The 24,872-nt window shown below is 48.1% G+C and overlaps 1 protein-coding gene across 2 annotated transcripts in view; it reads right to left on the reverse strand.

The window, feature by feature from the left end:
- Positions 1–24,344, reverse strand: part of LOC106596082 (casein kinase I) — an 86,118-nt gene extending 61,774 nt beyond the window's left edge. The window contains exon 1 of one of the 2 annotated variants that reach the window (XM_045715859.1): positions 23,846–24,344. In XM_045715859.1, coding sequence (XP_045571815.1) covers positions 23,846–23,921 — 76 coding nt within the window. In that variant the 5' untranslated portion in view covers positions 23,922–24,344. The remainder of the gene's footprint in view (positions 1–23,845) is intronic. The other variant, XM_045715858.1, reaches the window with a different exon arrangement.
- Between the last annotated feature and the right edge of the window lie 528 nt (positions 24,345–24,872).

Genomic DNA, 24,872 nt, shown 5'->3' on the forward strand with positions numbered 1-24,872 from the left:
AAACCTTTCTAATTCTCTGAACACAAGTGCAGAGAGAGGCCCAGCTCCAAAACAAGCTGTGTTATCTCAGGGACAGGTCAGGATCCTCCTGGTACGGCCTGTGTAACGTTATGGACAGGTCAGGCCTGTGTAATGTTATGGACAGGTCAGGCCTGTGTAATGTTATGGACAGGTCAGGCCTGTGTAATGTTATGGACAGGTCAGGCCTGTGTAATGTTATGGACAGGTCAGGCCTGTGTAATGTTATGGACAGGTCAGGCCTGTGTGATGTTATGGACAGGTCAGCATCCTCCCGGTACGGCCTGTGCAATGTTATGGACAGGTCAGGCCTGTGTAATGTTATGGACAGGTCAGCATCCTCCTGGTACGGCCTGTGCAATGTTATGGACAGGATCCTCCCGGTACGGCCTGTGTAATGTTATGGACAGGTCAGCATCCTCCCGGTACGGCCTGTGTAATGTTATGGACAGGTCAGCATCCTCCCGGTACGGCCTGTGTAATGTTATGGACAGGATCCTCCCGGTACGGCCTGTGTAATGTTATGGACAGGTCAGCATCCTCCCGGTACGGCCTGTGTAATGTTATGGACAGGTCAGGATCCTCCCGGTACGGCCTGTGTAACGTTATGGACAGGTCAGCATCCTCCTGGTACGGCCTGTGTAATGTTATGGACAGGTCAGCATCCTCCCGGTACGGCCTGTGTAACGTTATGGACAGGTCAGGATCCTCCTGGTACGGCCTGTGTAATGTTATGGACAGGTCAGGCCTGTGTAACGTTATGGACAGGTCAGCATCCTCCTGGTACGGCCTGTGTAACGTTATGGACAGGTCAGGATCCTCCTGGTACGGCCTGTGTAATGTTATGGACAGGATCCTCCCGGTACGGCCTGTGTAATGTTATGGACAGGTCAGGATCCTCCCGGTACGGCCTGTGTAACGTTATGGACAGGTCAGGATCCTCCCGGTACGGCCTGTGTAATGTTATGGACAGGTCAGCATCCTCCTGGTACGGCCTGTGTAAATGGGACTAGTTCCTCTGTTAGAGGTGTAACAAACTCTATACATGTTATGTAACTAACCAAAACTTTCACTTTCCTCCCTTCACCTCGCTAATGCATTTACAGCTGTGTGTGTGTGTCGTGTGTGTGCCCCACAGAGAGATGTGTAGTGTGTCTAAATGGCGTTGTATAGAGCCAGAGTCACTAGCTCGCTGCCCATCATCGATTCCTATGTGTGTGTAACCCTTAAATCACTCCCCATCCAGTAAATAAACATGATTGATTAGCAAGACTGCTAGTATCGACATGATGGGTTAATGGTCAATGTGGGTTAGTTAGTAACCCTCCTAGTATAGACATGACGGGTTAATGGTCAATGTGGGTTAGTTAGTAACCCTGCTAGTATCGACATGATGGGTTAATGGTCAATGTGGGTTAGTTAGTAACCCTGCTAGTATCGACATGACGGGTTAATGGTCAATGTGGGTTAGTTAGTAACCCTGCTAGTATCGACATGACGGGTTAATGGTCAATGTGGGTTAGTTAGTAACCCTGCTAGTATCGACATGACGGGTTAATGGTCAATGTGGGTTAGTTAGTAACCCTGCTAGTATCGACATGACGGGTTAATGGTCAATGTGGGTTAGTTAGTAACCCTGCTAGTATCGACATGACGGGTTAATCACTGGAGTCACTGGCTTACTGGTGTTCTTCCATGCCGTCCATGGGAGGGGTGCGTCACTTGAGTGGGTTGAGTCACTGACGTGGTCTTCCTGTCTGGGTTGGCGCCCCCCTTTGGGTTGTGCCATGGCGGAGATCGTTGTGGGCTATACTCGGCCTTGTCTTAGGACGGTAAGTTGGTGGTTGGAGACATCCCTCTAGTGGTGTGGGGGCTGTGCTTTGGCAAAGTGGGTGGGGTTATATCCTGCCTGTTTGGCCCTGTCCGGGGTATCATCGGATGGGGCCACAGTGTCTTCTGATCCCTCCTGTCTCAGCCTCCAGTATTTATGCTGCAGTAGTTTATGTGTCAGGGGCTAGGGACAGTCTGTTACATCTGGAGTATTTCTCTTGTCTTATCCGGTGTCCTGTGTGAATTTAAATATGCTCTCTCTAATTCTCTCTTTCTCTATTTCGGAGGACCTGAGCCCTAGGACCATGCCTCAGGACTACCTGGCATGATGACTCCTTGCTGTCCCCAGTCCACCTGGCCGTGCTGCTGCTCCAGTTCCAACTGTTCTGCCTGCGACTATGGAACCCTGACCTGTTCACCGGACGTGCTACCTGTCCCCGACCTGCTGTTTTCAACTCTCTAGAGACAGCAGGAGCGGTAGAGATACTCTCAAAGATCGGCTATGAAAAAGCCAACTGACACTTACTCTTGAGTTGCTGACTTGTTGCACCCTCGACAACTACTATGATTATTATTATTTGACCATGCTGGTCATTTATGAACATTTTAACATCTTGACCATGTTCTGTTATAATATCCACCCGGCACAGCCAGAAGAGGACTGGCCACCCCTCATAGCCTGGTTCCTCTCTAGGTTTCTTCCTAGGTTTTGGCCTTTCTAGGGAGTTTTTCCTAGCCACCGTGCTTCTTTCACATGCATTACTTGCTGTTTGGGGTTTTAGGCTGGGTTTCTGTACAGCACTTTGAGATATCAGCTGATGTACGAAGGGCTATATAAAAAAATGTGATTTGATTTGTGTGGAGGCTGTGCTTTGGCAAAGTGGGTGGGGTTATATCCTGCCTGTTTGGCCCTGTCCGGGGGTTTCATCGGATGGGGCCACAGTGTCTCCTGACCCCTCCTGTCTCAGTTAGTAGCCCTGCTAGTATCGACATGACGGGTTAATGGTCAATGTGGGTTAGTTAGCAACCCTGCTAGTATAGACATGATGGGTTAATGGTCAATGTGGGTTAGTTAGTAACCCTCCTAGTATAGACATGACGGGTTAATGGTCAATGTGGGTTAGTTAGTAACCCTGCTAGTATCGACATGATGGGTTAATGGTCAATGTGGGTTAGTTAGTAACCCTGCTAGTATCGACATGATGGGTTAATGGTCAATGTGGGTTAGTTAGTAACCCTGCTAGTATCGACATGACGGGTTAATGGTCAATGTGGGTTAGTTAGTAACCCTGCTAGTATCGACATGACGGGTTAATGGTCAATGTGGGTTAGTTAGTAACCCTGCTAGTATCGACATGACGGGTTAATGGTCAATGTGGGTTAGTTAGTAACCCTGCTAGTATCGACATGACGGGTTAATGGTCAATGTGGGTTAGTTAGTAACCCTGCTAGTATCGACATGACGGGTTAATCACTGGAGTCACTGGCTTACTGGTGTTCTTCCATGCCGTCCATGGGAGGGGTGCGTCACTTGAGTGGGTTGAGTCACTGACGTGGTCTTCCTGTCTGGGTTGGCGCCCCCCCCCCTTTGGGTTGTGCCATGGCGGAGATCGTTGTGGGCTATACTCGGCCTTGTCTTAGGACGGTAAGTTGGTGGTTGGAGACATCCCTCTAGTGGTGTGGGGGCTGTGCTTTGGCAAAGTGGGTGGGGTTATATCCTGCCTGTTTGGCCCTGTCCGGGGGTATCATCGGATGGGGCCACAGTGTCTTCTGATCCCTCCTGTCTCAGCCTCCAGTATTTATGCTGCAGTAGTTTATGTGTCAGGGGGCTAGGGACAGTCTGTTACATCTGGAGTATTTCTCTTGTCTTATCCGGTGTCCTGTGTGAATTTAAATATGCTCTCTCTAATTCTCTCTTTCTCTATTTCGGAGGACCTGAGCCCTAGGACCATGCCTCAGGACTACCTGGCATGATGACTCCTTGCTGTCCCCAGTCCACCTGGCCGTGCTGCTGCTCCAGTTCCAACTGTTCTGCCTGCGACTATGGAACCCTGACCTGTTCACCGGACGTGCTACCTGTCCCCGACCTGCTGTTTTCAACTCTCTAGAGACAGCAGGAGCGGTAGAGATACTCTCAAAGATCGGCTATGAAAAAGCCAACTGACACTTACTCTTGAGTTGCTGACTTGTTGCACCCTCGACAACTACTATGATTATTATTATTTGACCATGCTGGTCATTTATGAACATTTTAACATCTTGACCATGTTCTGTTATAATATCCACCCGGCACAGCCAGAAGAGGACTGGCCACCCCTCATAGCCTGGTTCCTCTCTAGGTTTCTTCCTAGGTTTTGGCCTTTCTAGGGAGTTTTTCCTAGCCACCGTGCTTCTTTCACATGCATTACTTGCTGTTTGGGGTTTTAGGCTGGGTTTCTGTACAGCACTTTGAGATATCAGCTGATGTACGAAGGGCTATATAAAAAAATGTGATTTGATTTGTGTGGAGGCTGTGCTTTGGCAAAGTGGGTGGGGTTATATCCTGCCTGTTTGGCCCTGTCCGGGGGTTTCATCGGATGGGGCCACAGTGTCTCCTGACCCCTCCTGTCTCAGTTAGTAACCCTGCTAGTATCGACATGACGGGTTAATGGTCAATGTGGGTTAGTTAGCAACCCTGCTAGTATAGACATGACGGGTTAATGGTCAATGTGGGTTAGTTAGTAACCCTGCTAGTATAGACATGACGGGTTAATGGTCAATGTGGGTTAGTTAGTAACCCTCCTAGTATAGACATGACGGGTTAATGGTCAATGTGGGTTAGTTAGTAACCCTGATAGTATAGACATGACGGGTTAATGGTCAATGTGGGTTAGTTAGTAACCCTCCTAGTATAGACATGAAGGGTTAATGGTCAATGTGGGTTAGTTAGTAACCCTGATAGTATAGACATGAAGGGTTAATGGTCAATGTGGGTTAGTTAGTAACCCTGATAGTATAGACATGAAGGGTTAATGGTCAATGTGGGTTAGTTAGTAACCCTGCTAGTATAGACATGACGGGTTAATGGTCAATGTGGGTTAGTTAGCAACCCTGCTAGTATAGACATGATGGGTTAATGGTCAATGTGGGTTAGTTAGCAACCCTGCTAGTATAGACATGACGGGTTAATGGTCAATGTGGGTTAGTTAGTAACCCTGCTAGTATAGACATGACGGGTTAATGGTCAATGTGGGTTAGTTAGTAACCCTCCTAGTATAGACATGACGGGTTAATGGTCAATGTGGGTTAGTTAGTAACCCTGATAGTATAGACATGACGGGTTAATGGTCAATGTGGGTTAGTTAGTAACCCTCCTAGTATAGACATGAAGGGTTAATGGTCAATGTGGGTTAGTTGGTAACCCTGCTAGTATAGACATGAAGGGTTAATGGTCAATGTGGGTTAGTTAGTAACCCTGATAGTATAGACATGAAGGGTTAATGGTCAATGTGGGTTAGTTAGTAACCCTGCTAGTATAGACATGACGGGTTAATGGTCAATGTGGGTTAGTTAGTAACCCTGATAGTATAGTTGTCAATGTGATCCCTCAGTCTTTTTGACACATTCAGTTACGAGAAAATATTGAAGCAAAATGCAGTTAAATCTGTAGACCTCACCAACGGGAGGAACGAGTGATTCCCATTCCAGGCAGACATATTTAGAATTGTTTGTATTGAAGGAACCAGTGATTCCCATTCCAGACTGCCCTATTTAGAATTGTTTGTATTGAAGGAACCAGTGATTCCCATTCCAGACTGCCCTATTTAGAATTGTTTGTATTGAAGGAACCAGTGATTCCCATTCCAGGCAGACATATTTAGAATTGTTTGTATTGAAGGAACCAGTGATTCCCATTCCAGACCGCCATCGTTTGGAGGACAGTGATTCGCATTCCAGGCTGCCCTATTTAGAATTGTTTGTATTGAAGGAACCAGTGATTCCCATTCCAGACTGCCCTATTTAGAATCGTTTGTATTGAAGGAACCAGTGATTCCCATTCCAGGCTGCCCTATTTAGAATTGTTTGTATTGAAGGAACCAGAGATTCCCATTCCAGGCTGCCCTATTTAGAATCGTTTGTATTGAAGGAACCAGAGATTCCCATTCCAGATAGACATACATTTGAATCGTTTGCATTGAGGGGCCTGAATAGACTGATTGAAACATGTACAACTCAACAATGACAAACTATTCCCACTACATAACATAGACCTACTAAAATGTACCCTACATTAACCACTACCCCCTTCATAACACACACACAGTGGGAGGGCTGCAGGGGTTTATGGGTATCCATCATGGTGTCTCAACGCTCCATTGGACATACCACCTGCCCATTTCCATCTAAATGGAGCTTCTCTATTGTTCAGGGGAGGGACAGGACACGGACACGACACAGAAACGACAGACAGGACACAGACACACCACTGAATAGCTTGTCACATTCTGCTGCACTCAGGCTATGCTCTCACACACACACACACACGCTCTGAAGCTACGCACATGCACAAAACTATAAACACATACAACACTGCCTTCAGCATCGCTATTAAAAAGGAAAGGACTCTCTCTCAGTTCACAGCATATTAGCATAATGGTTGTGACGGTGGAAGTCTAGACGTTCAGATCTCCCCTATTCACATCAGGCGAGGCTAGCTAGGTTCACGCTCTGGCTGCAGAGCAACAGGCCTCTCTCCCTCGCCTCAGAAACACGCCTGCTCTTTTCAGATCCAGAGCATTCAGTCTATGTAGTGTGTATATATGAACAGGCCAACTAGCAAGTTTAGGTTGGGAAACACAGAAAGGTGCAACAGCATATAACACCAATCACACAAACATGTTGTTCTGCTTCAAGGCTCCAACTCATCAACAACAAAAGACCTGGTCTCTCTCTCTCTCTCTCTATAAACACAATGCCTGAAAATAAACTACACAGATTTCACTCTGTCTACACAAACAGGCCTGCCCTGTGGCCAACCACGCTTGTGAAACACAGAAACATGCAACAACAGAACAAGAACACCTCTCCTTTAGCTCCAACTCATAAAGAAGAAAGGCTAAGAGGTTAGACACTCTCTCGCTATAAACACAAAACAGTCAGGGTGTGGGTTATCTTGGCTAGGGATTCTGTAGGCATGAAGAGGACGTGAGAAACCGTTTTAGGGGAGCCAGTCAGGGTGTGGGTTATCTTGGCTAGGGATTCTGTAGGCATGAAGAGGACGTGAGAAACCGTTTTAGGGGAGCCAGTCAGGGTGTGGGTTATCTTGGCTAGGGATTCTGTAGGCATGAAGAGGACGTGAGAAACCGTTTTAGGGGAGCCAGTCAGGGTGTGGGTTATCTTGGCTAGGGATTCTGTAGGCATGAAGAGGACGTGAGAAACCGTTTTAGGGGAGCCAGTCAGGGTGTGGGTTATCTTGGCTAGGGATTCTGTAGGCATGAAGAGGACGTGAGAAACCGTTTTAGGGGAGCCAGTCAGGGTGTGGGTTATCTTGGCTAGGGATTCTGTAGGCATGAAGAGGACGTGAGAAACCGTTTTAGGGGAGCCAGTCAGGGTGTGGGTTATCTTGGCTAGGGATTCTGTAGGCATGAAGAGGACGTGAGAAACCGTTTTAGGGGAGCCAGTCAGGGTGTGGGTTATCTTGGCTAGGGATTCTGTAGGCATGAAGAGGACGTGAGAAACCGTTTTAGGGGAGCCAGTCAGGGTGTGGGTTATCTTGGCTAGGGATTCTGTAGGCATGAAGAGGACGTGAGAAACCGTTTTAGGGGAGCCAGTCAGGGTGTGGGTTATCTTGGCTAGGGATTCTGTAGGCATGAAGAGGACGTGAGAAACCGTTTTAGGGGAGCCAGTCAGGGTGTGGGTTATCTTGGCTAGGGATTCTGTAGGCATGAAGAGGACGTGAGAAACCGTTTTAGGGGAGCCAGTCAGGGTGTGGGTTATCTTGGCTAGGGATTCTGTAGGCATGAAGAGGACGTGAGAAACCGTTTTAGGGGAGCCAGTCAGGGTGTGGGTTATCTTGGCTAGGGATTCTGTAGGCATGAAGAGGACGTGAGAAACCGTTTTAGGGGAGCCAGTCAGGGTGTGGGTTATCTTGGCTAGGGATTCTGTAGGCATGAAGAGGACGTGAGAAACCGTTTTAGGGAGCCAGTCAGGGTGTGGGTTATCTTGGCTAGGGATTCTGTAGGCATGAAGAGGACGTGAGAAACCGTTTTAGGGGAGCCAGTCAGGGTGTGGGTTATCTTGGCTAGGGATTCTGTAGGCATGAAGAGGACGTGAGAAACCGTTTTAGGGGAGCCAGTCAGGGTGTGGGTTATCTTGGCTAGGGATTCTGTAGGCATGAAGAGGACGTGAGAAACCGTTTTAGGGGAGCCAGTCAGGGTGTGGGTTATCTTGGCTAGGGATTCTGTAGGCATGAAGAGGACGTGAGAAACCGTTTTAGGGGAGCCAGTCAGGGTGTGGGTTATCTTGGCTAGGGATTCTGTAGGCATGAAGAGGACGTGAGAAACCGTTTTAGGGGAGCCAGTCAGGGTGTGGGTTATCTTGGCTAGGGATTCTATAGGCATGAAGAGGACGTGAGAAACCGTTTTAGGGGAGCCAGTCAGGGTGTGGGTTATCTTGGCTAGGGATTCTGTAGGCATGAAGAGGACGTGAGAAACCGTTTTAGGGGAGCCAGTCAGGGTGTGGGTTATCTTGGCTAGGGATTCTGTAGGCATGAAGAGGACGTGAGAAACCGTTTTAGGGGAGCCAGTCAGGGTGTGGGTTATCTTGGCTAGGGATTCTGTAGGCATGAAGAGGACGTGAGAAACCGTTTTAGGGGAGCCAGTCAGGGTGTGGGTTATCTTGGCTAGGGATTCTGTAGGCATGAAGAGGACGTGAGAAACCGTTTTAGGGGAGCCAGTCAGGGTGTGGGTTATCTTGGCTAGGGATTCTGTAGGCATGAAGAGGACGTGAGACACCGTTTTAGGGGAGCCAGTCAGGGTGTGGGTTATCTTGGCTAGGGATTCTGTAGGCATGAAGAGGACGTGAGAAACCGTTTTAGGGGAGCCAGTCAGGGTGTGGGTTATCTTGGCTAGGGATTCTGTAGGCATGAAGAGGAGGTGAGAAACCGTTTTAGGGGAGCCAGTCAGGGTGTGGGTTATCTTGGCTAGGGATTCTGTAGGCATGAAGAGGACGTGAGAAACCTTTTTAGGGGAGCCAGTCAGGGTGTGGGTTATCTTGGCTAGGGATTCTGTAGGCATGAAGAGGAGGTGAGAAACCGTTTTAGGGGAGCCAGTCAGGGTGTGGGTTATCTTGGCTAGGGATTCTGTAGGCATGAAGAGGAGGTGAGAAACCGTTTTAGGGGACCCAGTCAGGGTGTGGGTTATCTTAACAGGAATGTGATACATCTTGACACATTGAGCAGGGAAGGCTCTACTCCTACCCATACTGCAGGAGTGTGTGTGTAGACATGCTCAGACATCCCCTTAAGGAATCAAACCAGGAACTAGTTACAACCTGACCTATTGAAGCAATAAGGCCCGAGGAGGTGTGGTATGTGGCCAATATACCACGGCTGTTCTCAGGCTCGACGCGGCAATATACCACAACCCCCCCGAGGTGCTTTATAGCTATTATAAACTGGTTACCAACCGAATTAACAGTACAAATAAATGGGTTCCTGCTGTGGTGGTGGTGGTGTGTAATATAATGGGTTCCTGCTGTGGTGGTGGTGGTGTAATATAATGGGTTCCTGCTGTGGTGGTGGTGGTGTGTAATATAATGGGTTCCTGCTGTGGTGGTGGTGGTGGTGTGAAATATAATGGGTTCCTGCTGGGTGGTGGTGTGTAATATAATGGGTTCCTGCTGTGGTGGTGGTGGTGTGCAATATAATGGGTTCCTGCTGTGGTGGTGGTGGTGTGTAATATAATGGGTTCCTGCTGTGGTGGTGGTGGTGTGTAATATAATGGGTTCCTGCTGTGGTGGTGGTGTGTAATATAATGGGTTCCTGCTGTGGTGGTGGTGTGTAATATAATGGGTTCCTGCTGTGGTGGTGGTGTGTAATATAATGGGTTCCTGCTGTGGTGGTGGTGTGTAATATAATGGGTTCCTGCTGTGGTGGTGGTGTGTAATATAATGGGTTCCTGCTGTGGTGGTGGTGTGTAATATAATGGGTTCCTGCTGTGGTGGTGGTGTGTAATATAATGGGTTCCTGCTGTGGTGGTGGTGTGTAATATAATGGGTTCCTGCTGTGGTGGTGGTGTGTAATATAATGGGTTCCTGCTGTGGTGGTGGTGTGTAATATAATGGGTTCCTGCTGTGGTGGTGGTGTGTAATATAATGGGTTCCTGCTGTGGTGGTGGTGTAATATAATGGGTTCCTGCTGTGGTGGTGGTGGTGGTGTAATATAATGGGTTCCTGCTGTGGTGGTGGTGGTGTGTAATATAATGGGTTCCTGCTGTGGTGGTGGTGTGTAATATAATGGGTTCCTGCTGTGGTGGTGGTGGTGTGTAATATAATGGGTTCCTGCTGTGGTGGTGTGTAATATAATGGGTTCCTGCTGTGGTGGTGGTGTGTAATATAATGGGTTCCTGCTGTGGTGGTGTGTAATATAATGGGTTCCTGCTGTGGTGGTGTGTAATATAATGGGTTCCTGCTGTGGTGGTGGTGGTGTGTAATATAATGGGTTCCTGCTGTGGTGGTGGTGGTGTGTAATATAATGGGTTCCTGCTGTGGTGGTGGTGTGTAATATAATGGGTTCCTGCTGTGGTGGTGGTGTGTAATATAATGGGTTCCTGCTGTGGTGGTGGTGTGTAATATAATGGGTTCCTGCTGTGGTGGTGGTGTGTAATATAATGGGTTCCTGCTGTGGTGGTGTGTAATATAATGGGTTCCTGCTGTGGTGGTGTGTAATATAATGGGTTCCTGCTGTGGTGGTGTGTAATATAATGGGTTCCTGCTGTGGTGGTGTGTAATATAATGGGTTCCTGCTGTGGTGGTGGTGTGTAATATAATGGGTTCCTGCTGTGGTGGTGTGTAATATAATGGGTTCCTGCTGGTGGTGGTGTGTAATATAATGGGTTCCTGCTGTGGTGGTGGTGTGTAATATAATGGGTTCCTGCTGTGGTGGTGTGTAATATAATGGGTTCCTGCTGGTGGTGGTGTGTAATATAATGGGTTCCTGCTGTGGTGGTGTGTAATATAATGGGTTCCTGCTGTGGTGGTGGTGGTGTGTAATATAATGGGTTCCTGCTGTGGTGGTGGTGGTGTGTAATATAATGGGTTCCTGCTGTGGTGGTGGTGGTGTGTAATATAATGGGTTCCTGCTGTGGTGGTGGTGTGTAATATAATGGGTTCCTGCTGTGGTGGTGGTGTGTAATATAATGGGTTCCTGCTGTGGTGGTGGTGTGTAATATAATGGGTTCCTGCTGTGGTGGTGGTGTGTAATATAATGGGTTCCTGCTGTGGTGGTGGTGTGTAATATAATGGGTTCCTGCTGTGGTGGTGGTGTGTAATATAATGGGTTCCTGCTGTGGTGGTGGTGTGTAATATAATGGGTTCCTGCTGTGGTGGTGGTGTGTAATATAATGGGTTCCTGCTGTGGTGGTGGTGTGTAATATAATGGGTTCCTGCTGTGGTGGTGGTGTGTAATATAATGGGTTCCTGCTGTGGTGGTGGTGTGTAATATAATGGGTTCCTGCTGTGGTGGTGGTGTGTAATATAATGGGTTCCTGCTGTGGTGGGGTGGTGGTGTGTAATATAATGGGTTCCTGCTGTGGTGGTGGTGTGTAATATAATGGGTTCCTGCTGTGGTGGTGGTGTGTAATATAATGGGTTCCTGCTGTGGTGGTGGTGTGTAATATAATGGGTTCCTGCTGGTGGTGGTGGTGTGTAATATAATGGGTTCCTGCTGTGGTGGTGGTGGTGTGTAATATAATGGGTTCCTGCTGTGGTGGTGGTGGTGTAATATAATGGGTTTCTGCTGTGGTGGTGTGTAATATAATGGGTTCCTCCTGTGGTGCTGTGTAATATAATGGGTTCCTGCTGGTGGTGGTGGTGGTGTAATATAATGGGTTCCTGCTGTGGTGGTGGTGGTGTAATATAATGGGTTCCTGCTGTGGTGGTGGTGTGTAATATAATGGGTTCCTGCTGTGGTGGTGGTGGTGTGTAATATAATGGGTTCCTGCTGTGGTGGTGGTGGTGGTGGTGTAATATAATGGGTTCCTGCTGTGGTGGTGGTGGTGTGTAATATAATGGGTTCCTGCTGTGGTGGTGGTGGTGTGTAATATAATGGGTTCCTGCTGTGGTGGTGGTGGTGGTGTGTAATATAATGGGTTCCTGCTGTGGTGGTGGTGGTGGTGTAATATAATGGGTTCCTGCTGTGGTGGTGGTGGTGTGTAATATAATGGGTTCCTGCTGTGGTGGTGGTGGTGTGAAATATAATGGGTTCCTGCTTGTGGTGGTGGTGGTGTGTAATATAATGGGTTCCTGCTGTGGTGGTGGTGGTGGTGTAATATAATGGGTTCCTGCTGTGGTGGTGGTGGTGTGTAATATAATGGGTTCCTGCTGTGGTGGTGGTGGTGTGTAATATAATGGGTTCCTGCTGTGGTGGTGGTGGTGGTGTGTAATATAATGGGTTCCTGCTGTGGTGGTGGTGGTGTAATATAATGGGTTTCTGCTGTGGTGGTGGTGTAATATGATGGAGAGGAGGGAAGAGGAGAGCTGGAAAGAGAGGACAGAGAGGGGAGAGGACAGAGGAGGAGATGGAGTGTGTTGAGGGTAACTGAAGCTGGTATGACAGTTTGTTTCACTGTGTGAAATGGACAGGAGGGTTACACCAATTAACTGGCTAACAAAACCCCTCTTGTTTCTCAACACTGAGTTGCTTATTTCAAGAAGTGTAGAAAGTAGAGCTTTCTTCAGCCAGCCAGATCCACAGTCTCTCTACTCCTCTCTCCCTTCCTCCCTTTCCTCTCTCTTCATAGCCTGGAGGCAGCTGGCCCTTATTTATCCCCCAACCCCCCGAGACTCTTCCCTTTCCCCGCTCATCTCTCACTGTTCTGGGCCTCAGTCGGGGTGAAGGGGGGGGGCAGAGGGGCTGGATAGACTATGTGCCATCATGTCATCCATGTGTAGAGGAACACAGAGATCCACAGGGCTGGTGGTAATCAGAGCCTATAGCATGTCATCCAGGGGTAGAGGAACAGAGAGATCCACAGGGCTGGTGGTAATCAGAGCCTATAGCATGTCATCCAGGGGTAGAGGAACACAGAGATCCACAGGGCTGGTGGTAATCAGAGCCTATAGCATGTCATCCAGAGGTAGAGGAACACAGAGATCCACAGGGCTGGTGGTAATCAGAGCCTATAGCATGTCATCCAGGGGTAGAGGAACACAGAGATCCACAGGGCTGGTGGTAATCAGAGCCTATAGCATGTCATCCAGGGGTAGAGGAACACAGAGATCCACAGGGCTGGTGGTAATCAGAGCCTATAGCATGTCATCCAGGGGTAGAGGAACACGGAGATCCACAGGGCTGGTGGTAATCAGAGCCTATAGCATGTCATCCAGGGGTAGAGGAACAGAGATCCACAGGGCTGGTGGTAATCAGAGCCTATAGCATGTCATCCAGGGGTAGAGGAACACAGAGATCCACAGGGCTGGTGGTAATCAGAGCCTATAGCATGTCATCCAGGGGTAGAGGAACACAGAGATCCACAGGGCTGGTGGTAAACAGAGCCTATAGCATGTCATCCAGGGGTAGAGGAACACAAGATCCACAGGGCTGGTGGTAATCAGAGCCTATAGCATGTCATCCAGGGGTAGAGGAACACAGATCCACAGGGCTGGTGGTAATCAGAGCCTATAGCATGTCATCCAGGGGTAGAGGAACACAGAGATCCACAGGGCTGGTGGTAATCAGAGCCTATAGCATGTCATCCAGGGGTAGAGGAACACAGAGATCCACAGGGCTGGTGGTAATCAGAGCCTATAGCATGTCATCCAGGGGTAGAGGAACACAGAGATCCACAGGGCTGGTGGTAATCAGAGCCTATAGCATGTCATCCAGGGGTAGAGGAACACAGAGATCCACAGGGCTGGTGGTAATCAGAGCCTATAGCATGTCATCCAGGGGTAGAGGAACACAGATCCAGTGGTAATCAGAGCCTATAGCATGTCATCCAGGGGTAGAGGAACAGAGATCCACAGGGCTGGTGGTAATCAGAGCCTATAGCATGTCATCCAGGGGTAGAGGAACACAGATCCACAGGGCTGGTGGTAATCAGAGCCTATAGCATGTCATGTCATGCTATCAGTGAGGAGAGGGAGGGGAACTCCAGTCAGGCTAGTAAAAACACCACGTGTCCAAACATTGAACACTTTCTACACAAACACACTAAAACTGCATCAATGTTTTGTAAATATTGGCCACTGCTCAAAGTAAAAAAAACTACTTAACTTCTATGGGCCACGTGGGACGCTAGCGTCTGTATGCACCAACACAGATCCCAGACCTGGTGTAAAACCTTGGAGCATAGCTATGTACCAACACAGATCCCAGACCTGGTGTAAAACCTTGGAGCATAGCTATGTACCAACACAGATCCCAGACCTGGTGTAAAACCTTGGAGCATAGCTATGTACCAACACAGATCCCAGACCTGGTGTAAAACCTTGGAGCATCGCTATGTACCAACACAGATCCCAGACCTGGTGTAAAACCTTGGAGACCAGAACTCGAGTGCAAAACACCCACCAGCCTCAATGCTTGCACACAAACACATTCCCAACTCTCAAAGTAGGGACACAACAGGTCAGCTTCCCCGGGTGTGAAGAGCTCGGACAACTTTATATAAGTCCTTTAAGTAGATGAACACACCGTTTAGTCACTGTGTAGATTTACAGACTAGGAGTTGGAGCGATGCCAGGTAATGTTGCAACAGCGTTGTAAAGATCTCTAACCAACACATTATATTAGTAGTGGAGAGACTGGGGGGAGAGAGAGATGGATGACTGTTAGAATTTCTGTCAGGAGTTTGTAAACACTGGTGTTCCAGCTGAGTTCTCTGCTCTCTATTGGTTGGTTGGTGTTCCAGCTGAGTTCTCTGCTCTCTATTGGTTGGTTGGTGTTCCAGCTGAGTTCTCTGCTCTCTATTGGTTGGTTGGTGTTCCAGCTGAGTTCTCTGCTCTCTATTGGTTGGTTGGTGTCCCAGCTGAGTTCTCTGCTCTCTATTGGTTGGTTGGTGTCCCAGCTGAGTTCTCTGCTCTCTATTGGTTGGTGTTCCAGCTGAGTTCTCTGCTCTCTATTGGTTGGATGGTGTTCCAGCTGAGTTCTCTGCTCTCTATTGGTTGGTTGGTGTTCCAGCTGAGTTCTCTGCTCTCTATTGGTTGGTTGGTGTTCAGCTGAGTTCTCTGCTCTCTATTGGTTGGTTGGTGTTCCAGCTGAGTTCTCTGCTCTCTATTGGTTGGTTGGTGTTCAGCTGAGTTCTCTGCTCTCTATTGGTTGGTTGGTGTCCCAGCTGAGTTCTCTGCTCTCTATTGGTTGGTTGGTTGGTTGGTGTCCCAGCTGAGTTCTCTGCTCTCTATTGGTTGGTTGGTGTCCCAGCTGAGTTCTCTGCTCTCTATTGGTTGGTTGGTGTCCCAGCTGAGTTCTCTGCTCTCTATTGGTTGGTTGGTTGGTGTCCCAGCTGAGTTCTCTGCTCTCTATGTTGGTTGGTTGGTGTCCCAGCTGAGTTCTCTGCTCTCTATTGGTTGGTTGGTGTCCCAGCTGAGTTCTCTGCTCTCTATTGGTTGGTTGGTTGGTGTCCCAGCTGAGTTCTCTGCTCTCTATTGGTTGGTTGGTTGGTGTTCCAGCTGAGTTCTCTGCTCTCTATTGGTTGGTTGGTTGGTGTTCCAGCTGAGTTCTCTGCTCTCTATTGGTTGGTTGGTTGGTGTTCCAGCTGAGTTCTCTGCTCTCTATTGGTTGGTTGGTGTCCCAGCTGAGTTCTCTGCTCTCTATTGTTGGTTGGTTGGTGTTCCAGCTGAGTTCTCTGCTCTCTATTGGTTGGTTGGTGTCCCAGCTGAGTTCTCTGCTCTCTATTGGTTGGTTGGTGTCCCAGCTGAGTTCTCTGCTCTCTATTGGTTGGTTGGTGTTCCAGCTGAGTTCTCTGCTCTCTATTGGTTGGTTGGTGTTCCAGCTGAGTTCTCTGCTCTCTATTGGTTGGTTGGTGTTCCAGCTGAGTTCTCTGCTCTCTATTGGTTGGTTGGTGTTCCAGCTGAGTTCTCTCCTCTCTATTGGTTGGTGTCCCAGCTGAGTTCTTTGCTCTCTATTGGTTGGTTGGTGTCCCAGCTGAGTTCTCTGCTCTCTATTGGTTGGTTGGTGTCCCAGCTGAGTTCTTTGCTCTCTATTGGTTGGTTGGTGTCCCAGCTGAGTTCTCTGCTCTCTATTGGTTGGTTGGTGTTCCAGCTGAGTTCTCTGCTCTCTATTGGTTGGTTGGTGTTCCAGCTGAGTTCTCTGCTCTCTATTGGTTGGTTGGTGTTCCAGCTGAGTTCTCTGCTCTATTGGTTGGTGTTCCAGCTGAGTTCTCTGCTCTCTATTGGTTGGTTGGTGTTCCAGCTGAGTTCTCTGCTCTCTATTGGTTGGTTGGTGTTCCAGCTGAGTTCTCTGCTCTCTATTGGTTGGTTGGTGTTCCAGCTGAGTTCTCTGCTCTCTATTGGTTGGTTGGTGTTCCAGCTGAGTTCTCTGCTCTCTATTGGTTGGTTGGTGTCCCAGCTGAGTTCTCTGCTCTCTATTGGTTGGTTGGTGTTCCAGCTGAGTTCTCTGCTCTCTATTGGTTGGTTGGTGTCCCAGCTGAGTTCTCTGCTCTCTATTGGTTGGTTGGTGTCCCAGCTGAGTTCTCTGCTCTCTATTGGCTGGTTGGTGTTCAGCTGAGTTGATTGGTTGCCACTAGCCAAAGCCAAACACATGCAGATAGACTGGGCTCTACAGCCAACACTAGGGCTGGGACAACATCCTGACACAGACAAATATTACATCGGCCATTTTCAAGTAAACCTGTCACAAAACCAACAGGTCCAAGTCTTACTCATGACTCAGACCACTTATTCTTGTTTCTCAGGAGAAGGGTGATATACATCGTTCTTAATAATACTTTTTACATAACCTAAAACAGATAAATAAAATAAAGGCATTGATCATCTAACTAGGCAAGTCAGTTAAGAACAAATTCTTATTTACAATGGACGGCCTACACCGGCCAAACCCGGACGACGCTGAGCCAATTGTGCGCCTCCCAATCACGGCCGGATGTGATGTAGCCTGGATTTGAACCAGGTACTGCAGTGATGCCTCTTGCAATGAGATGCAGTGTCTTAGACAGCTGCGCCACTCGGGGAGGCTATACCAAAAGGCCAGCCAGCCCATACCAAATAATACAAACTGCTTGTCAATAAGCAGCCTAGTTGGCCCTAATTCACTGGCTGCTTTTAGCCAGCCCTCATCTAATCCAGTTACAATCTGGTTCAGTGATACAGCTCCCACCTAGTGTAAGCCAATGGGATCATCACGGGGAACATGCGTTCTAGCTTGTCTTAATCCAGTTCCTGGACAGTGCTTGGGCTTCCCACAACACATACAGAGAGGACTCAAAATAATATCAAATGTATTTTTTGAGGGGGTTGACCAGTATAGTACATTTCTGCACAGCTGCAATGTTGGGTGCACCCTATTTCCTATATAGTGCACTACTTTTGACCAGAGCCATTAAAAGTAGTGCACTAAATAGGGAATAGGGTGTCCTTTGGGATGCAACCGTTGAGAACGTTTCACCCTGTTGAACTACATCCCAGTTCTCCAATCACAGGCCAAACACTGACCTCATCCTCACGTCTCGTTGCCCATGACAACACACACACACCGGGTCTTTACAGGACCAGGAACACAGAACAGAACACAGCACACTACCGAGACCCTTAAGAGATTCCAGCTGTGTTCAAAACCATGATTACCTCAACACACACACAGTCAGAGGCACTATCACACACACACAGTCAGAGACACACACACACACACACACACACACACGGGGGATAGAACATGATTACACCATTGTATGAAGTGAACCAGAGTGAGCAGCCTTCCATCCATCTACACATGAAAGCAAACAGCTACAGGGGTTGTAGGAGAGAAAACAAGCATTGAACAGGATACTTATTAGCTTAGTCCCAAATGGCACCCTTTCCCCTAAATAGTGCACTGCCTATGGCCATACAGGGGGCCATTTGGGACTCAGCCAATGGCGATGGAGCAGGTAGTTGTGTCTGAACAGGGCATTAAGAGCAGCTGGCTGTAAGAATAACTCTCTGGCTCCAAGGACATCTCTGTTCTGCCCTTCTCTGTGTCTGCAAATGGCACCCTATTCCCTATGTAGGCCCTGGTCAATAGTAGTGCACTACATAGGGAATAGGAGGCCCATTTGGGACGCACATGTTACATCATTACATCACACACATCTCACAACAGGGGCTTTGGTGGAGTGGTCTGTTACAACATGCCAGACACAAAGAGATGCACACAGTTCACACACACACACACACACAGTTCACACACACACACACACACACACACACACAGTTCACACACACAGTTCAAACACACACACACACACACACACACACAAAAAAACACACACACACACACACACACACACACACACACACACACACACACAGGGAAAAGGAACATTGTCTGAATTAGGTAAGGGCCAGGTCTTCCATTCTGACCCCAACTAAAGGGTCAACTAGTTAAGGAAGAGTAAAACTATTATTTGATTTCTTTCTTTCAAGTTGAGAATTGAGAACGTCAGAACTCGGGTGAAGGCTGAGGACGTCAGAACTCGGGTGAAGGCTGAGGACGTCAGAACTCGGGTGAAGGCTGAGGACGTCAGAACTCGGGTGAAGGCTGAGGACGTCAGAACTCGGGTGAAGGCTGAGGACGTCAGAACTCGGGTGAAGGCTGAGGACGTCAGAACTCGGGTGAAGGCTGAGGACGTCAGAACTCGGGTGAAGGCTGAGGACGTCAGAACTCGGGTGAAGGCTGAGGACGTCAGAACTCGGGTGAAGGCTGAGGACGTCAGAACTCGGGTGAAGGCTGAGGACGTCAGAACTCGGGTGAAGGCTGAGGACGACAGAACTCGGGTGAAAGCTGAGGACGTCAGAACTCGGGTGAAGGCTGAGAACGTCAGAACTCGGGTGAAGGCTGAGAACGTCAGAACTCGGGTGAAGGCTGAGAACGTCAGAACTCGGGTGAAGGCTGAGAACGTCAGAACTCGGGTGAAGGCTGAGAACGTCAGAACTCGGGTGAAGGCTGAGAACGTCAGAACTTGGGTGAAGGCTGAGAACGTCAGAACTCGGGTGAAGGCTGAGAACGTCAGAACTCGGGTGAAGGCTGAGAACGTCAGAACTCAGGTCAAGCGTTCTGAATCTAGTTGGAAGATTCCTGGAAGCTGATGATGGAATAAGGCAATTTTGGGGAAATTAAGTGAATTTTACAACTCTACACAAGAGGGAGTGAAATTCAGACTTCCACCAAGAAAACACATCTGTCAGCAACACATTGTAAGCAGCATCTAGGCCGACTTCTCCACACGTACAGCTGTTGCTGTGAGAGCAGCTAATCTACCAACAGGGCAGTACTGTACAAACATGCAATAAAGAGATCGCTCACGTCACCACAGGTTGTACATAACTTCTCTGTATGAGCTGCCAGCCTGCCTACGCCCTTATTAAAGACCAGGGGTGTTTCTCTAGTCTAGAGTGGCTTCCTCTCATCAATGTGAGACAGGCCAAGTCCCAAATTTAACTATGTTCCCTACATAGTGCACTACTTTTGAACAGGGCCCATAGAGCTGTGGTCAAAGGTAGTGGACAATATATGGAATAGTGTGAAATGTGGATTTGGGAAGCTACCTGTGTCAGGACACAGTCACTGACACCCACACACCAGTGTTATCAGTGTTCTGCGTCGCTCTGCAACAGCGCACATTAGGGCTGTATTATCTAACTAGGTAATGGTGGTAACCTACACAAGACACCAGCAGTCCTGACAGACACACTGGAGACGACAGTCAGAGTCTCCAGCAGAACAACACAACCTGGGTCTTGTTCAGTTGGCACCAAGGACGAAGCGTTAGAATATTAGGCGAAACTAGGAGGTTCTATCTGTAGCTGTCCAATAACAAATGCTTGCTTTGTGCCCTAACGAACACAACCCTAAACCTGAACACAGAGGACAGCCACTCTGAGACTGTTCTTTTTTTTTTACCCCTTTTTCTACCCAATTTCATGGTATCCAATCGGTAGTTACAGTCTTGTCCCATCGCTGCAACTCCCGTACGGACTCAGGAGAGGCGAAGGTCGAGATCCGTGCGTCCTCCGAAACACAACCCAACCAAGCCGCACTGCTTCTTGACACAATGCCCACTTAACCCAGAAGCACCAATGTGTCGGAGGAAACACTGTACACCTGGCGACCGTGTCAGCGTGCACTGCGTCCAGCCAGCCACAGGAGTCGCTAGTGCACGATGGGACAAGGACATCCCTGCCGGCCAAACCCTCCTCTAACCCGGACGACGCTGGGCCAATTGTGCACCGCCCCATGGGTCTCCCGGTCGCGGCCGGCTGCGACAGAGCCTGGACTCTAACCCAGGATCTCTAGTAGCACAGATAGCCCTGTGATGCAGTGTCTTAGACCACTGAGACAGAGCCTGGACTCTAACCCAGGATCTCTAGTGGCACAGATAGCACTGTGATGCAGTGTCTTAGACCACTGAGACAGAGCCTGGACTCTAACCCAGGATCTATAGTAGCACAGATAGCCCTGTGATGCAGTGTCTTAGACCACTGAGACAGAGCCTGGACTCTAACCCAGGATCTCTAGTAGCACAGATAGTACTGTGATGCAGTGTGTTAGACCACTGAGACAGAGCCTGGACTCTAACCCAGGATCTCTAGTAGCACAGATAGTACTGTGATGCAGTGTCTTAGACCACTGAGACAGAGCCTGGACTCTAACCCAGGATCTCTAGTAGCACAGATAGCCCTGTGATGCAGTGTCTTAGACCACTGAGACAGAGCCTGGACTCTAACCCAGGATCTCTAATGGCACAGATAGCACTGTGATGCAGTGTCTTAGACCACTGAGACAGAGCCTGGACTCTAACCCAGGATCTCTAGTAGCACAGATAGCACTGTGATGCAGTGTCTTAGACCACTGAGACAGAGCCTGGACTCTAACCCAGGATCTCTAGTAGCACAGATAGCACTGTGATGCAGTGTCTTAGACCACTGAGACAGAGCCTGGACTCTAACCCAGGATCTCTAGTAGCACAGATAGCACTGTGATGCAGTGTCTTAGACCACCGCACCACTCGAGAGGCCAGACACTGTTGTGTTCCAACTCCAACCTGAACACAGAGGGAAAGCATTAGTAGACAACTCAAACAGCAGCAAGTCGAGTTTGTCTCAAAGACAGTGGTGGTCTGTATATATTCACAGCCAGCCCAACACCCAAACCAGAGACAGAGGACCACACCAGACAAAGACCTCCAGCATACACTAGTCTAGGGCAACACCAGGACAATAGAGTCCCTGCTCCTCCAACACTGGTTCCAGGACAATAGAGTCCCTGCTCCTCCAACACTGGTTCCAGGACAATAGAGTCCCTGCTCCTCCAACACTGGTTCCAGGAAAATAGAGTCCCTGCTCCTCCAACACTGGTTCCAGGAAAATAGAGTCCCTGCTCCTCCAACACTGGTTCCAGGACAATAGAGTCCCTGCTCCTCCAACACTGGTTCCAGGACAATAGAGTCCCTGCTCCTCCAACACTGGTTCCAGGACAATAGAGTCCCTGCTCCTCCAACACTGGTTCCAGGACAATAGAGTCCCTGCTCCTCCAACACTGGTTCCAGGACAATAGAGTCCCTGCTCCGCCAACACTGGTTCCAGGACAATAGAGTCCCTGCTCCGCCAACACTGGTTCCAGGACAATAGAGCCCCTGCTCCTCCAACACTGGTTCCAGGACAATAGAGCCCCTGCTCCTCCAACACTGGTTCCAGGACAATAGAGCCCCTTCTCCTCCAACACTGGTTCCAGGACAATAGAGCCCCTTCTCCTCCAACACTGGTTCCAGGACAATAGAGTCCCTGCTCCTCCAACACTGGTTCCAGGACAATAGAGTCCCTGCTCCTCCAACACTGGTTCCAGGACAATAGAGTCCCTGCTCCTCCAACACTGGTTCCAGGACAATAGGGGGCAAGGTCGGCTGTCAATCATAACAAACTACAGACAGATTTCAAACCCCTTTCAGACCCCTAGCCGCCTACCCGGCTGGCTGACCCCTAGCCGCCTACCCGGCTGGCTGACCCCTAGCCGCCTACACGGCTGGCTGACCCCTAGCCGCCTACACGGCTGGCTGACCCCTAGCCGCCTACACGGCTGGCTGACCCCTAGCCGCCTACACGGCTGGCTGACCCCTAGCCGCCTACACGGCTGGCTGACCCCTAGCCGCCTACACGGCTGGCTGACCCCTAGCCGCCTACACGGCTGGCTGACCCCTAGCCTCCTACACGGCTGGCTGACCCCTAGCCTCCTACACATTAGTGCTTCATGTAGCCTGGGGCTGAAATAATTGGATAGGCCCTGAAGCCTGTCAGTGGGCAAGGTGTTGGAGTCATTAATATATAGCTAATTATCCAGTCCTTTCAGCGCAACAAGATGTGGCTAGGAGGCGTATTCAGTAGTGCACACCGTAGCAAAACACTTTGCAAAAGAAAATGTTTATTATTGAAGAATAATGTTGTCCTTTTTAATTTAGTTTGGCTTGTGGTGTTGTTAAAACCAGAGTAACAAGTGATCCAACTAGGTCTAGCCCAGTTGTTGTTTGCAAGTAAAACAAATATGACGTAAGTGAGGGTATGAGCCCTCATCACAACCTACCCTGATGGAAGCTGGACACACACAGACACACAGGCCTGCATCAGTTTCTGTGTCACAAACATGACCTTGCTGTATCTCACCCCCACTGAATCAGCTGAAGCTGAATGAAGGAAAATAATCAATGAAAAACAGACAAAATACCATCCATCATGTTATCTAGGTTAGGCCACAGACAGTTTGTAATGCCTAACAAGTTGATAAGACATGATCAAATAACATGCATGGACCCCTATCCACCCGGTTCTGAGGCCAGCTTGATCTCAGCTGAGAGCCTAAAGGGATGAGCAGCAGCACTTTCATCCATACACTACATACAAACCACCAGAACATGTCATAACATGTCCAATCTGACCACTAGTTGCTACTACAGTCAATAGGGATTGGAGTAGATAGCTAGTACAACAACACTCCAGTGAAAATAGTGTTCCACGCACTTCCATCGCGTTAACGTTATCAAGAGGGACTGATAACAACTGAAATGCATTACACAGTTATATTATAATAACGGTGGTGAACATGTACAATATGTCAAGTCAGCCATTGCATCTGGCAGATCGTGAGTTAACAGTCAAATTGGACATTTTGGAGACACTATATTCAGCTTTGGTACTTAGCTTATTGTTACAGACAGACCTATGTCTGTAGCTTGACAAAAGGTCGACAACATTGGACTCAAAACCTTTCCAGCTGGCTTAGCTAGTGTTTATGATCACCCAAGGAAGGTGGTTATATCACCAACAAGAACAATTAACGTGTGTAGTATCTCACAGATATACTCTGACAAATAAATCTGCGCATTGAAGTGATAGCTACATTCAAACGGGACAATTTGTTCTAACGTTAGCTAGAATCAGCTGGCTAAAACAAAAACTCAACAGCTGACGTTTGATCGAGTCTACCGTTGAAGAGTTAGCCTGCTAGCAAATGTCATGTAAGCTTGCTATAAAAAAAAAAGCTAAAATAACAGATGAGAAAATAAATACTATTAACTTTTTTATATTAGAAACTTACCCAAATAAATATCTCCAAACGATCCACTTCCAATTTTTCTGCCCAGTCTGTATCGGTTTCCCACTCTCAATTCCATGATTGAGAATTTATAGCTAGCTCAAAATCCACAAAAAATGTTTCAGGCAAAAGTCCAAGAAAGTTTCAGTCCAAATATTTTTTTAAAGACAAAATTATTTCCAGAAACGGTTTATTTTTCTCTCTTCTTTCTGCTTCCCGTAGTCTCTATCTATCCGGATATAGTAGCACTGTCCCTAGCTACAATCCAACAAACTATCTTTCACCTCTCGTTTTAAAACAATCCTAATGTCATAAAATCATAATACTGGGTTTGTTTTGAAGGTTAACGTGTGTAGTTTATGCTCTTGCTATTTTCGATATCATCCCGACTTGCTTTTCCGAAGATGAAGATGGATTTTGCAGACGTTGCCCTTGTATTTTGCTATGTTCTTTCACCACTGTCTCTGCGTCTGTCTTTTTCCATAATATACGACTTCTCGCCGTTCAGCAATCTGTCGTACGTCGGTGTCGTCACTTCCCTTAGCAACGGCTGGCCATGGCAAATATCTGGCATGGGGGAGGGGAGCTGGGGCTGGGAAGGGCTTGCCTTGACACAATAACAACAAAAACCAGGGTTGAATCAATTTCCTTTGTCCAGCATGACATGTATCTAACTGTCATGTTCACAGCGTGTTTGTTGCTTTTAATAACCTCTACAACAAGCTTTTATGTTGAGATGAAATTATTGCACAGTATATTGAGACACACATCAATCTACAGTTATTTTTATTTATTTAATTAATTTACATTCTGTAATAGTAGGTCTACATAAGAAATAAGATAAATATATAATTTAAAACATAAAATCTCAATCTCACCTCTTTGTAAACATTAAAAAGGACATATTGATCAATCAGGGAGTCTGGGTGTGTCTTTAGGCATGGCATGACAAGGAAACGGAGAGATGGCCTGTAAAACCAGGTGAAACCGGATTCCCTGTGCGTGTAATTCTAATGGAACCCTATCCTAG

Source organism: Salmo salar, chromosome ssa03 (assembly GCF_905237065.1).
Source record: "Salmo salar chromosome ssa03, Ssal_v3.1, whole genome shotgun sequence".
Lineage (NCBI taxonomy): Eukaryota > Metazoa > Chordata > Actinopteri > Salmoniformes > Salmonidae > Salmo > Salmo salar.